General features: G+C 33.3%; 1 protein-coding gene across 3 annotated transcripts; it reads left to right on the plus strand.

Moving 5' to 3' along the window:
* The first annotated feature begins 2,961 nt into the window (after nt 1-2,961).
* On the plus strand, nt 2,962-9,787 carry LOC120083378 (SH3 domain-containing protein 3). Of its 3 annotated transcripts, XM_039039120.1 has the most exons (11): nt 2,962-3,258; nt 3,573-3,641; nt 4,113-4,235; nt 5,618-5,687; nt 5,844-5,989; nt 6,515-6,616; nt 6,772-6,969; nt 7,108-7,170; nt 7,245-7,334; nt 8,094-8,168; nt 9,361-9,787. In XM_039039120.1, exons 3-11 carry the CDS (start codon nt 4,161-4,163, stop codon nt 9,478-9,480), a joined length of 939 nt encoding a protein of 312 aa, XP_038895048.1. In that variant the 5' UTR covers nt 2,962-3,258; nt 3,573-3,641; nt 4,113-4,160; the 3' UTR covers nt 9,481-9,787. The 3 variants fall into 3 exon arrangements, with proteins under 3 accessions (XP_038895048.1, XP_038895046.1, XP_038895047.1); XM_039039118.1 differs by lacking the exon at nt 3,573-3,641 and having other exon boundaries at nt 2,963-3,258; XM_039039119.1 differs by lacking the exon at nt 3,573-3,641 and having other exon boundaries at nt 3,243-3,352.
* Nucleotides 9,788-12,215: the final 2,428 nt, after the last annotated feature.

The raw sequence follows: 12,215 nt of genomic DNA on the forward strand, positions 1-12,215 counted from the left end.
TTTATTTATTTCTTTTAGAAATTTAATAACGAAAAAGAAAAAATATGTTTAGAAATTGTTTTTATAAAATGGAGAAATTAAAAAAAAAAAGAAGAAAGAAAGAAGAAGGACAATGTGTAATAATTAAAAAATAAAAGAAAAAGGGAAACTTGTACGGATGACCCAAAAATTGAAGTGTACTCTCGCTCTCGCTCTCAAAATCTTGCTCTCTCTCTTTTATTTTTATGAGATTATTTTTTCTTAATTTATTCTTTTTAGAGTTTAAATAAAACAATAAAATATTTTTAGAATTTGTTTTTATAAAATGAAAAAAAAAAAAGGAAGAAAGAAGAAGGTCAATGTGTAATAATTAAAAAAGAAAAAAAAAGGGACATTTGTACGGATGACCCAAAAATTGGAGTGTACTCTTGCTCTCTATCAAAATCTCGCTATCTCTCTCGCTCTCGCTCTCTCTGAAAATTATGGAAACCTCTCAAAATCTCGCTCTCTCTCATAATCTCTCTCATATTGTCGCTCTCTCTCAAAATAATAATGGAAACCTTGGAAAAGCGAAAGGGCAAGGTTGATGGTTCAAAATTTGACCTACCTTGGTCGAATTTTGAACCCTTGACTTATTTAAAAAAAAAAAACAATATTTTTACAAATAGTTTAAAAACAACAATATTTTCCTAAATAGTTTCTAAAAGAACAATATCTTTTTAATTTTCCCTATTATCTTTTTTATTACTTTTAACTTTAATGTAAAAAATTCACTATTTAAATTTATTTAAAACCATATTCATTTAAAATTTTATATTTTAAAGATTTTTAACCACGTGCGATGCACATGTCCTAAATTAGTTTTTTTAAGATTGTACTATTTTTTTAGTACAACTTTAAAGGGCCTGTTTGAGCCACTGAATTGAGATATGATGTCTAGAGCTCAAATGTATGTGGAGTACATATGTTTATGAAGTTCATAGGTCTGTGTTTGGGGTGCAAATTTATTTGGTCTGAGTTCATATGTTTGTGGGGCAAAATTGAATTCATATGTCTGAGGTATCTAATCCAAAATTTTGAACTATAAGACTCCACTTGGTAACCATTTCAATTTTTATTTTTGGTTTTTGAAAATTAAGCCTATAAACACTACTTACGTCTCCAAATTTTTTTCATTTGTTATCTATTTTTTACTAGTAATTTAAACAATCAAGTCAATTTTTGAAAGCTAGAAAAATGAGTTTTTAAAAACTTGTATTTGTTTTTTAAATTTGGCTAATGATTCAATCATTGTACTTAAGAACACATGCAAATCATTGTAATAAATGGAAGGGAAATAAGCTTGATTTTCAAAAACCAAAAACAAAAAATGAAATGGTTACCAAACAGGACTTAAATAATCTGATTTTATTATTTTGTTTTAAAACTTTTTTTTTATTCAAAATTCTATTTGAATAAAACATGGTTTGCGGTTTTTTCTTTTATTTTTTTTAAGTTTTTATTTTTTTGGTAATGAACAATAATTAACCCACTACGTTTCTTATAGGAAGATGACTAAATAAAATGGGGAATCAAAGAGAAACAATTTTTTTCATTCCTAATTTTTTTCAATGAATATTTTTTTCTCTTCTTCCGGTTGTTGCTTTGATTTTTCTTTGATCAATAACTTTTTTGAATTGAATCTCCCCCATCATCTTAGTAGCTAACGAACTACTACCACATTTCTTCAACAATTTCACTTTCAATTCCTCCGAATTTGGAGGATCATTAGAGAACAAGTCTCAAAATTTGTCACTAATTCTTGCTAAAAAAATCTTGATTTTATGGGTTTTCTTGTTTGTTACATACTTTTCAACTACATGTATACTTTTCCAAATATTCTTAACACTCATTTGATATGTGAATTCAATTAAGTAAAAATCGATGATTTTGATCGAAGTTGGTTGTGCGAGGGTGGTCGTCAAATCTGATCATCAAGGGTGACTTTCATCAGAGTTTTGTAGCCAGAGGTGATTGTTGAAGCCTAAAGTTGGTCGCATAAAGGTGGTTGTCGGAATTGGTCATCGGAGTTCATTGCCAGAGGTGGTTGTGAAAGCCTGAAATTGGTCGTCGGAGTTGGTCATGCGAATGTGATCGTTAGAGTTAGTTGCCATAGTTTTATATAGAAGGTGGTTGTTGAAGCCGAAAATGTGGCAAGCTAGTCATCGCTAGTGGCAAATCTGTAGAATCATTGAAAATATTGGAAGAAGTGAGTGTTGGGATGAATTGGTAAAATATTCCAACTTAACTTTACCGATATTTAAAGTTAGTAGACAAAATATCTAATGGTATATTTTACCAACTCAAGTGGTAAGGAAACACCCCTAAAGGTAGAGATGTCCACGGGGCGGGGCGGGGTCGAGGATGACTATTTGTGGGGATTAGTTTCGCCGCGATGATTTTTTTTACAAAAAAGAAAAATAATAATTAACTTAAATCATATATATAGAGAGGTTTACTTAAATAGTTACATATCTTTGACAAATATATGATTAAAATGTTTAATTTCATTATTTCTAAAAATTAAAATTAAAATATTATAACGATATATCATAATATCTACTTAATAAGACACACACATACATATGTATGAGATAAAAAATTATATATAATTAATAAAAAATTATATATAATTAATTAACTACATGTATACATTATTATAAAAAATGGTTTTTATATATAGTTCTTTTATATTTCAACTCACCGTGAACAACGAGTTATGTATATATACAACTTTATATGAAAATAAATATAACAAAAATTAGATATATATAATTTAGGCAACTGAGAAAATTCTCTCTGCTCCCTCTTCCATTTCCCGTCTAATCATTTAGGCAGAACCCGTGGATCCCATCCCTATGGGCTAAATAGACATTTCCACCCAAATCATTATTTTACTCTTACCCGTCCGATTATTTAATGTGCATAAAAATCAGACGGCGACGGAGAAAGGACGCGGTGTTATCATACAATTGGAGCCAGCAGATAAAGGCTCAGCAGGAAGAAGCTTCAACGAGCAAGAGCAAAGGTCCAGAGCTAGCTGGTGGGGAGGCTCGCAGATCTTTGACGAGCGACGAACCACCGAGTGTTGAACTCATAGTTTCCACCGCTGTAAGCCTTTTTCCCGTTGGATTTAATCGTTTCTGATTCCAAGAGGGTGAGGCGCCGGGGAATTTTGCCATGGATGCGCTCAGAAAGCAAGCCAGCAAGCTCAAGGTTCAAGTTGCAAAGCAACAGCAGGTGACTTGAAAATTACCTTGTATTTCAGTTTCTGATCTCATTGGTTAAGATCCAAAGCTGGTTTATGGTTCAATTTTTCGTTGGGGGAAGAAAGGTTAGTGTGATTGATCTTCTCATTTTCCTTGGTAAAGGGGAGGAAAGTAAAAGTCAATGAGTTATCATAGTGGTACTGTTTCTTTTCAGGATAGTTAGCATCCCGTTCTAAACTTTAACTTCATTGATTTAATTGTCCGTTTTTCTCAGTAACTGTTGAAGATGCTGTATTTTTATTTTCCCTTTTCGATCTTTCATCTTTCCTGTATGGTAATTGGCAGTTCCATTTGATAATTTTGGTGGAGTTATTTTTCCATATTGGAACTTAGAGGGAAACATGCTGATTCCAAGTATGAAACTTCTGTTCTGTTTTCGTCCCATTATTTGGTTGGCTTAGTTAGATGCAAATTATTGACATGTTTACTTTTTTGATGTACGCATGCAGCCAATGCACTATGGTTTGAACCCTGTTTTTTGTTCTGAAAGTAAGCATATTGAACAATGGTTTAAATGTTTTCCATGTTAGGAAGATATGACTATCACGAGGCAAGAACCAAATTAACAAATGTTTTGAAGTTTATTTATTTGGTTACAGTGGTCAAAACTCAAAAGAACTTGAAAGAATGTTGATTCCTTCCTTATAAGGTTCTTACATCTTTAATTTAGCTGGGTAAAAGGACATTTGCTTTTATGGGACTTAATCATCATCTCATGTTTCGTAATTGCCTTGTGGAAAGAATAGCAGAGAATATGAAGTCTAAAAGACATTTTTTTTTCTTTTTCTTTTTTTCTTTTTTTAAAATCTACTTTTTGTACTTCAGGCTGTAATAAAGCAATTTGGTGGGTCCGGCTATGAGAGTTCGGATGTGATGGTGATAGATGAGGTTGAGATGCAGAGACATCAGCAACTAGAGAAATTTTACCGATCAACTCGTGCAGGAAGGGTAACGTGTCACACGCTCTTTCTTAATAATGATTTATTAGTGTTCACATTGAATTTTGATGCCTCTCTGTTATAAAATAATTGATATGGTTTATTTATTGTCAATTGTTGGTCGTGCTTCCGTGAATATGGTATTAATCTTTTGCAAATTCCCCTTTTAATGATGTTAATTAATAAGATGATGCTTGGCCAGTTTTTAATGTGAAGACAAAGTGAAGTAGAGATCTGGTATCTGTGGAGAACAATGGCTTCATGTAACCCTTAGACAACTGGAGGGTTTGTTATAAAGTTGATAGGCACCCGAGTATCTTTGCTATGATTTGATATGTATAAAAGATACTTATTTTGATGCAAGCTACGTATCTTGGGCATGGATGGCTTGTTGAGTTGAGAGGAAATTACGAGGATTGGAAATGAACCTTGCACGTGAGAGGTCATCTGTCTGAAACCCCTGGGAGCATCTCTATCTGGGGTGTATGCCGGTTTAGTGTAGTATACTTTTAATCGAAGTAATTTGATTAATTAGTTTGCTTCATGTTGACTTACAGTCTGAACCATTATAATATGCCACATAATGCATAAAACAACGCAATTAGATTGACAGGAATGATGGTTGATAGGGTCAGGATGACCTTCATCCTTGTTCCCCTCCAATTTTTTGGATTAGGGTGAGTGTTGATACCAAAAATCACACCAATGGTAAATTTGTCTTCTCGAGGAGGAGTGGCCCCAAAATCCTGCAAAAATATACAACTATGAACACCAGTGTGGTGTTGAGCCAAGTCCACCGACGCTCAAGTTAGAATCTTAGGTTGGTTGCCATTGTGGTTTAAACTCATTCCCTCTAGTCCTTTATTATTTACATGACTCTATTGACCTTAGGCCAACCCATAGTGGTTAGAACGGTGTATCAAACAAAAAAAATTCTACTTTCGGGTCTTTTCTTGAGCTGGTTCTTTTCACAGCTTTCTCTTGGTGTGAATTTACTCTTCCTTCCAAAATTTAGTATTTCTCATCTTATAGATAGGCAGGGTTGTTTTTTCCATAATTCATCTTTGGTAGTTTTAAAGGCCCCGCCCCGCCCCCCCCCAAAAAAAAAAAAAAAAAAAAAGAAAGAAAGAAAGAAAAATCTACTTCAAGTTATTTATTGTTAGATGATCTCAAATGTGTCACATGACACTTCGATGTTTTTCTAATATTTCTAGTGAGTTTAATTGAAACCATTTTTTCATAAGAGAAGTTTTATGATAAGTTACAAAGTTTAGGGCATTGTCTTGTTGTGTGGAAATTTCGTCTCAGCTTTTTGGATGTGATATTTCTAATATCAATTATCTAGAATAAAAGGACTGCCACCTAATTTGGGGATTTTCTTTCTTTCTTTAGGATTTCCAAAAAGATATTGTTAAAGCTGGAGAAGCATTTATAGCCATAGGTTATAGGCATATTGAGACAGGTAAAAGTTCTGCAATGACATTATGTTTTGATCACATCACGTGATTGTAAAATACAAGATTTGATGTATCACCCTTATGTTGGAAAATTCTATTAACTCAACTTTATCAAAATTGCTTTCATGTTTTTCTAAATATTTAATCCCCGTGTTTGTCAGGTAACAAGTTATCTGAGGATTGTTGCAACTATGGAGCTAATAATATCAATGAAAATATATTGGCAAAGGCTTCATCCATATATGGCGATGCTCGTAAGCATGTGGAGAAGGAACAGGAGGACTTGATCAAGCTTTTATCTTCACAGGTTGGTGCGAATGCTGTTTAACCTATTGTGTTTGAAGTTGCATCGTTGCACAGAAACTTAACATCTGCCAATTTTGTTAAATGTGTTCTTGATTTTTTTTCCCCCTACCTACGTTGACAAGTTAAGGATGGTAATATAATTTCAGCAATCGTAATATATCTTCTATTTGTCTCTCCCACTTAATAAATTTAAATCTCTCAAGTATATGGAAACGGGATCGCTCTGATGTTGCTCAGAAGCATCCATAATAACTCAGGCATACTTTTATGTCAGCCCTTTCAAATCTTTTGGACCATCTCACCATATATCCAATATCAGTTTATTAGCTGAATGAGAAGCTACAATTCTGTAAAATTTGTGGTTGTCATTATTATTTTAATATTTTTAATATTTAAATTGATGTAAATAACATCCAAAATGAAACTGTCATGGTTGGGACTGGCTTATTCCCCCCTCCTTCTCTTTTGTTTATGTTTTTATATTTAATTAACAATTAATTTAACATGGAACTGGTTGACTTTTCAGATTTTAGATCCCTTGAGAGCTATGATTACTGGTCCACCTCTAGAAGATGCTCGACATCTTGCTCAACGTTATAGCCGTATGAGACAGGAAGCAGAATCACTGGTACTAAAAATTTTCATCTTATTCATCAGTAATATGCAGAAGCAGACTCACTTTTATTATTCTTTTTCCTTCTATGGACTTTCACGTTTGACTGTTTCTTGTATTTGAAAATATATAAGTTTGTAAATTATGTTGTCTTCTCAATTATTATTCAGGCAGCAGAAATTTCCAGAAGACGAGCACGCGTGAGGGAATTTTCTAACCCTGAAAATGTTGCAAAGCTACATGCTTCAGAAGCAAAAATGCAGGAACTTAAAGCAAACATGGCAGTTCTTGGGAAAGAAGCTTCAGCTGCGTTAGCTGCTGTTGACGCTCAGCAACAGAGACTTACTTTGCAGAGGCTAGTTGCAATGGTGGGTTTGGATCTGATTTTAATTGGACAAAATATAATGCAAAGCATACAGTAATTAGTTGATATATGTTAATTTTATGATTGGAGTACTGCGATGAGTTTGATATCAACTATGAATATGATGCTATTGTTTTTGAAGGTTGAAGGGGAAAAGACGTATCATCTTAGAGTAGCTGCTATCCTTGGGGAGGTTGAAACAGAGGTTAGTTTCTCTTGTAACTTTTGCAACATCTACCACCCTAATTAACTTATGTGTTGTTTTGTTATTTTGTTCAGATGGTCACAGAGAAACAACGAAAAGAATCAGCGCCCCCTTTGATCTCATCAGAAAACCACTCAACGAAATCATCATTCTTTCTGGCTGAAGTATGCTCCTCACGAACCATTAGTGCGACTGTTTGAACCATCCACTTTTTATTTTATTTTTCAACTACTCTTTCTATCTTCTACCATGTGAAGGAGAAACACAGTTTGTTTCTAGGGCCGGTGCTGCGTCAATACTTTACCTATTTTAGCACCACTTTCTTCATTGTATAGTTCCTTTAATGTGAACTTGGTTCTTGAATTGCTCCACGATGCCTTTCCAAGTTACTGGTTTACAGCCACAAAGAGGATGATTGAAGTAGGGAGATTTGAGTGCTTTAAACTTGTGCTGACTACCCAATTATTATATCTGGGATCATATGATTTGCAAGTCACAGTCAAATCATTTGGCTAGTTCTTTTAGCTGTCTTACTATGGCGTGACTACTCCTTTGATTTTGATGGAGAAAATTAGAAATAAGAAGTCAAAAGTCAATGTTTGTGGGGAAACAAAAGTCATTATGGAAGGAGTGACATTGGTCCCATTTTCTCAAACAAGAGTTGACATGTGTTCTGCAGTGACCTATTAGGTGATAAGCCTGATGGAGATATAACTAACATTTTGCAATATCAACAATCTCTGTCCTTTTGTTCTGGTTAATCAAAACTTTCTAATAATTGGTTCGCTTGAGTCGGACTTTGCTAAACCTTCAGCTCTCACTTTCCCTAATATAACCTCAATTTTCTTTTTCCCTAGAATGGCCCTTAGATATGCAGTTTTCTTAATTGCTCACGATTTATAAATCTTTTGTAATTTCTGCAGGCGGTGCATTCTTTTAATGCTGAGTCTGAGAAAGAACTGAGCTTGTCTGTTGGTGACTATGTCGTTGTACGAAAGGTACTTATTTCCTTGGGACAATTTTCTCAATTTGTTTGTTTTCAAGTTTGTAGAAATATCATAACCTGTGAGTAGAAAGATTTATGAAGCAGAGGACATAATTGCTTTTTTTTTCTTCAGAAACCTGGCGTTAGTACTTAGTTCTATAGTGTTAGTTCTCCATTATCAGTTTTTGTCCTCTATCTTGTCTATTCAAATGATCCAGTGACAGAAAATTGTCACGTAACTTCATCTTCTTGTTGGTCACCAGTTTCTATGAGCTAATACCAGTTAATCAAATTATTAGTTTGGATCTTAAATATGCTCGACTTTTATTATGCTTTCTCTTATTCAATGTGTAATGTGCAGAACTAAAGGTTGCTAGGGTGTTCTTTATTTATTAATTTGTCAATGGTTGTGATGTTTCCAATTTTGAGCAATATGGACATTCGGTAATTGTTATGGTCTAAGAGCATCATGGATTGATGGTGTACTGGATAGACCAGATCATAAATTTAAAAACTCCTCAAAATTATCATATAGTAAAAGTTTGGTCCCTCAGTGTAGCTTCTCTTTGATTATAAGAGTGGATAATATGTTTGTTGAAATAGTGTTGATGCTCTCACTTCTCGCTCATTTAGATGGTTTTCCAAATTTGGTTCTTTGTCATGGATTGGCGGTGTTGAGTTATTAGTATTCTTAATGGAAATAAGACACAGCCAAAGATGTTATTTTGAGAAAAAATATTACATAAAAAAGAAGTTAAATACAATTTGTTATGCTAGAACACCTTAGTCCATGCAATTTAATGATGGCATATGTTCTGTTAGGCTGTCAAGTTAGGACAACACATTTGTTATGCGAACTCTATCTTAAACATTTGTTGAAATGTTAAAGCAAAATGGTATTATTCTGATATCGCCTTTGGTTGAGACGTGATAATCAAGACAAATCTTTCTCCAACAAGAAAGAAATGGCTATCCAATCTTTGTTTTTCTGTGTTAATCTACTTGCATTAGATGATTTATTATTATTATTATTATTGTTTTCCATCCTAAAATACAGACTTGTGATTAAGTTTTTTGCTCCTTATGATTTTGGAGATGAAAAGTAGTCTTGAACAGTTAACCTATTCCATGTCCTCCAGCTTTTAAATTTACGCTCCCAAAGGAATCTGGGAAAGTAAAACCCGTGGAATCTATTATATATGCAGGTGAGCCCTACAGGGTGGTCAGAAGGAGAATGTAAAGGTAAAGCTGGTTGGTTTCCATCATCATATGTGGAGAAACGCCAGAGGATTCCGACAATGAACTCCGTTCCTGAAGCATTTTAATTCTCATCTGAGTGCATGTTCCACAGTAGGCTTCATTCAGGGTGGTAAGCAACTTGATCCAACTGTTCACATTTATTGGTTTCTAATGTCAATTAAATTTTATGTATTCTTTTCTCAACATCGTTGTTTAGATGTGTTCTTGTATAGTCATTCTTTTTGTCTCCTTTTTTGAAAGAGATATGATACCATTGCAGGAATATGCAACCTTAGCTATTCATATTAACAAAAACAATCAATGTGATCTATTTTAACTTGCTGTGTAATATGTCTATTATTATGTGGAGTCCAATAACTGAGTTATATTTAACATTTATATTGTTTTGTTATGTATATCTTGAACATGAATTGTGGAGGTCAAATCATGAGTGTTTAAAGGGTTGATGAAAACGAATTATTTACAGTCATGATAAAAATTAGAATGATAAAGATAGTGATATGAACCGCCTAGGCTTCAAAGTTATTATTTATGTTTTCTTTAATAATTTAAATATAGTTTAATTATTTCCAATTTTATCCTTTATAAAACTAATTACACAAGTTTTTTTTTTTTTTTTTTTTTTTTTTTTTTTTTTTTTTTTTTTTTTGTCATTGTATTAAGATCAATGATGTGACACACATTTGGGTTTTGTGAGACTATCTAAAACCTGATGATTAGATTATACAATCAAAACATTTCGAGTTTTGGGAATGATATTCTCCCGTGTTGATGACAAAGATTCATCATCTTTCTTTACAATTTTTTTTTATCAAGGGTTGCATGTTTAAACTTTTAGGTAAGGTTGGTCACTTTACTTGTGAAGTGTTCATACCTTGAGTAGGGAAGTAGTTCTCCTTACCTCATGGTCTTCGATCACAAGGTAACCTTCTTTAACTCTTCACGGAGAATTATGTTGAATCAATTTTGGGGGTTTTAGAATTTGTTATTAGGAGATTAAATAACCGAAGGGTTCCTAATTTTCAACTCCTATGTGGTTCATATTAGATAGGGTTGAGATATAAAAAAAGATATGTTGAAACTCTATTGAGGATTTCACATTGAAAAAGTCGAGGAATTCCACTATATTTATTAGAAACACGAATTACTTCTTTCATCGTCAATTGGTTTGAGATAGAATCTTATATTATCTAATACTGTATCATAGTCTATGAAGTCAATTTAAACTAACTTAGCGATAGAAGTAAATGCAAGAAAATATTGGTTATCTTGTTCTATCTACGAAGTTATTAGAGTTGTGCTCCAAGTAAGTAGACAATAAGGGCCCATTAGGATTAATTTAATAAAAAAAATCATTTTTATTTAAACACTTTCGATCAAAACTGTTTAGAATACATTTCAAAAGTTATTTTGTGGGGTTTGCCAAACATTCTATTTTTTTAAAAAAAAACAACTTACTTTTTAAATTAAACACTTGAAAATGTATTTCAAACCCATCTTATAAATGTCTGAATGAAAATTTTCCTTTTCAAATGGGTGATCAATGAACACAAGATCGAATGTTCCGAGCGTCAAAAGGAAGAACAAATTTTTGCCTTTCCACAAGATACAACATTGATGAGAGACCGAGGTCCAAGAAAACTCAACCTTTTTGCGATATATTTCTCTTCAAGATCTTTATTGTTCAATTTGCTCATAGATGATAACGAGAGAGTTGGAAAGGCAAGCCCATATTAAATACATATTCGTTTTTTATAATTGGTTTCTGAATTCTATCATCCGAATAGGAGAAATATTGGAAGCAAAATTCAAATTTTATGTTTTCAACCTTTAAATTTGAAATTTAATGTGCAAAATTAGGATTAAGTGCTTAAATAGAGTGGTTTTATAAAAATATTGGTAAAAAAATCGAAAAGTTGGAGGATTATCACCGAAGATGACATTTTGTTGTCTTTATTCAATTACATCTTCATAACACTGCGTTATTTTGTCAATGTTGGGTTGCACGATATGACTTATTTCTTGACTTCTTGCAACTAAAAGGCAAGAGAAGTGCTCCATTTTCTTCTCGTTCTCACTCTAGCATCCACTCAAATTCTCGCTAACTATCTTGTCGATCTTGTGCTCACTCAAACTTTTTCTCTTCACCTGGTCTTTTCGTTATTCTTCTCTTACCAATCATATTGCTTCTGTTCTCATTTTTTGTGAATATCTTACTTTCTGTCCCTTAACATCTTGGTTTTGCTCTTGTTAACTATCTTGCTCTCGCTCTCGTACCCGCTAACTCTCTCTTCACCTAGTTTTCTGGTTATCACTCCTCTCATGATACTCACTCTTTGCAACATACTCCACCTTTGTCTTCAAAAAACCTTAGCACACTTTCGTCTCTCAAACTTCCACTTTATGCCACTTTTAAAAATCTCCAATTACCTTAGATTAAGTGACCATATTTGAATATTCATGCGAAGGTAAATGATGTTTGGTTGAAAGCTTAAACTTGTAATTTAATCAAAGTTGTTGTAGACGCTATATTTGAAATCGAACCCAACATAAAGAAATATGTTGGGTTCAGGTTCGGGATCGATGGGGATTGGGTAGGATAAAAGGGTGTGAAAATGACCTTTTCACCCAAAGCACATTGAATAAGAATAGTGTCACCTCAGGAGAGACATCCGGGCGATGAGGTCGCCGGTAGTGGTCCGAGTGTCGAAGAAAGCAATGTTTTTGTCTCTTTAATATTGTCTGTTATTAAGTACAGTCCTTCTTTTGAAGCTTTGTCTTTGTTCTGTTACCATCCAAC

This window comes from Benincasa hispida, chromosome 8, assembly GCF_009727055.1.
Source record: "Benincasa hispida cultivar B227 chromosome 8, ASM972705v1, whole genome shotgun sequence".
In the NCBI taxonomy this organism is placed as follows: Eukaryota; Viridiplantae; Streptophyta; class Magnoliopsida; order Cucurbitales; family Cucurbitaceae; genus Benincasa; species Benincasa hispida.

Coding starts and splice junctions, on each gene's coding strand:
- LOC120083378 (XM_039039118.1), top strand. CDS start 3,199: ATGGATGCGCTCAGAAAGCAAGCCAGCAAGCTCAAGGTTCAAGTTGCA. Junction 5,688..5,843: donor TTATAGGCATATTGAGACAG/GTAAAAGTTCTG, acceptor CGTGTTTGTCAG/GTAACAAGTTATCTGAGGAT. Junction 7,171..7,244: donor TTGGGGAGGTTGAAACAGAG/GTTAGTTTCTCT, acceptor TATTTTGTTCAG/ATGGTCACAGAGAAACAACG.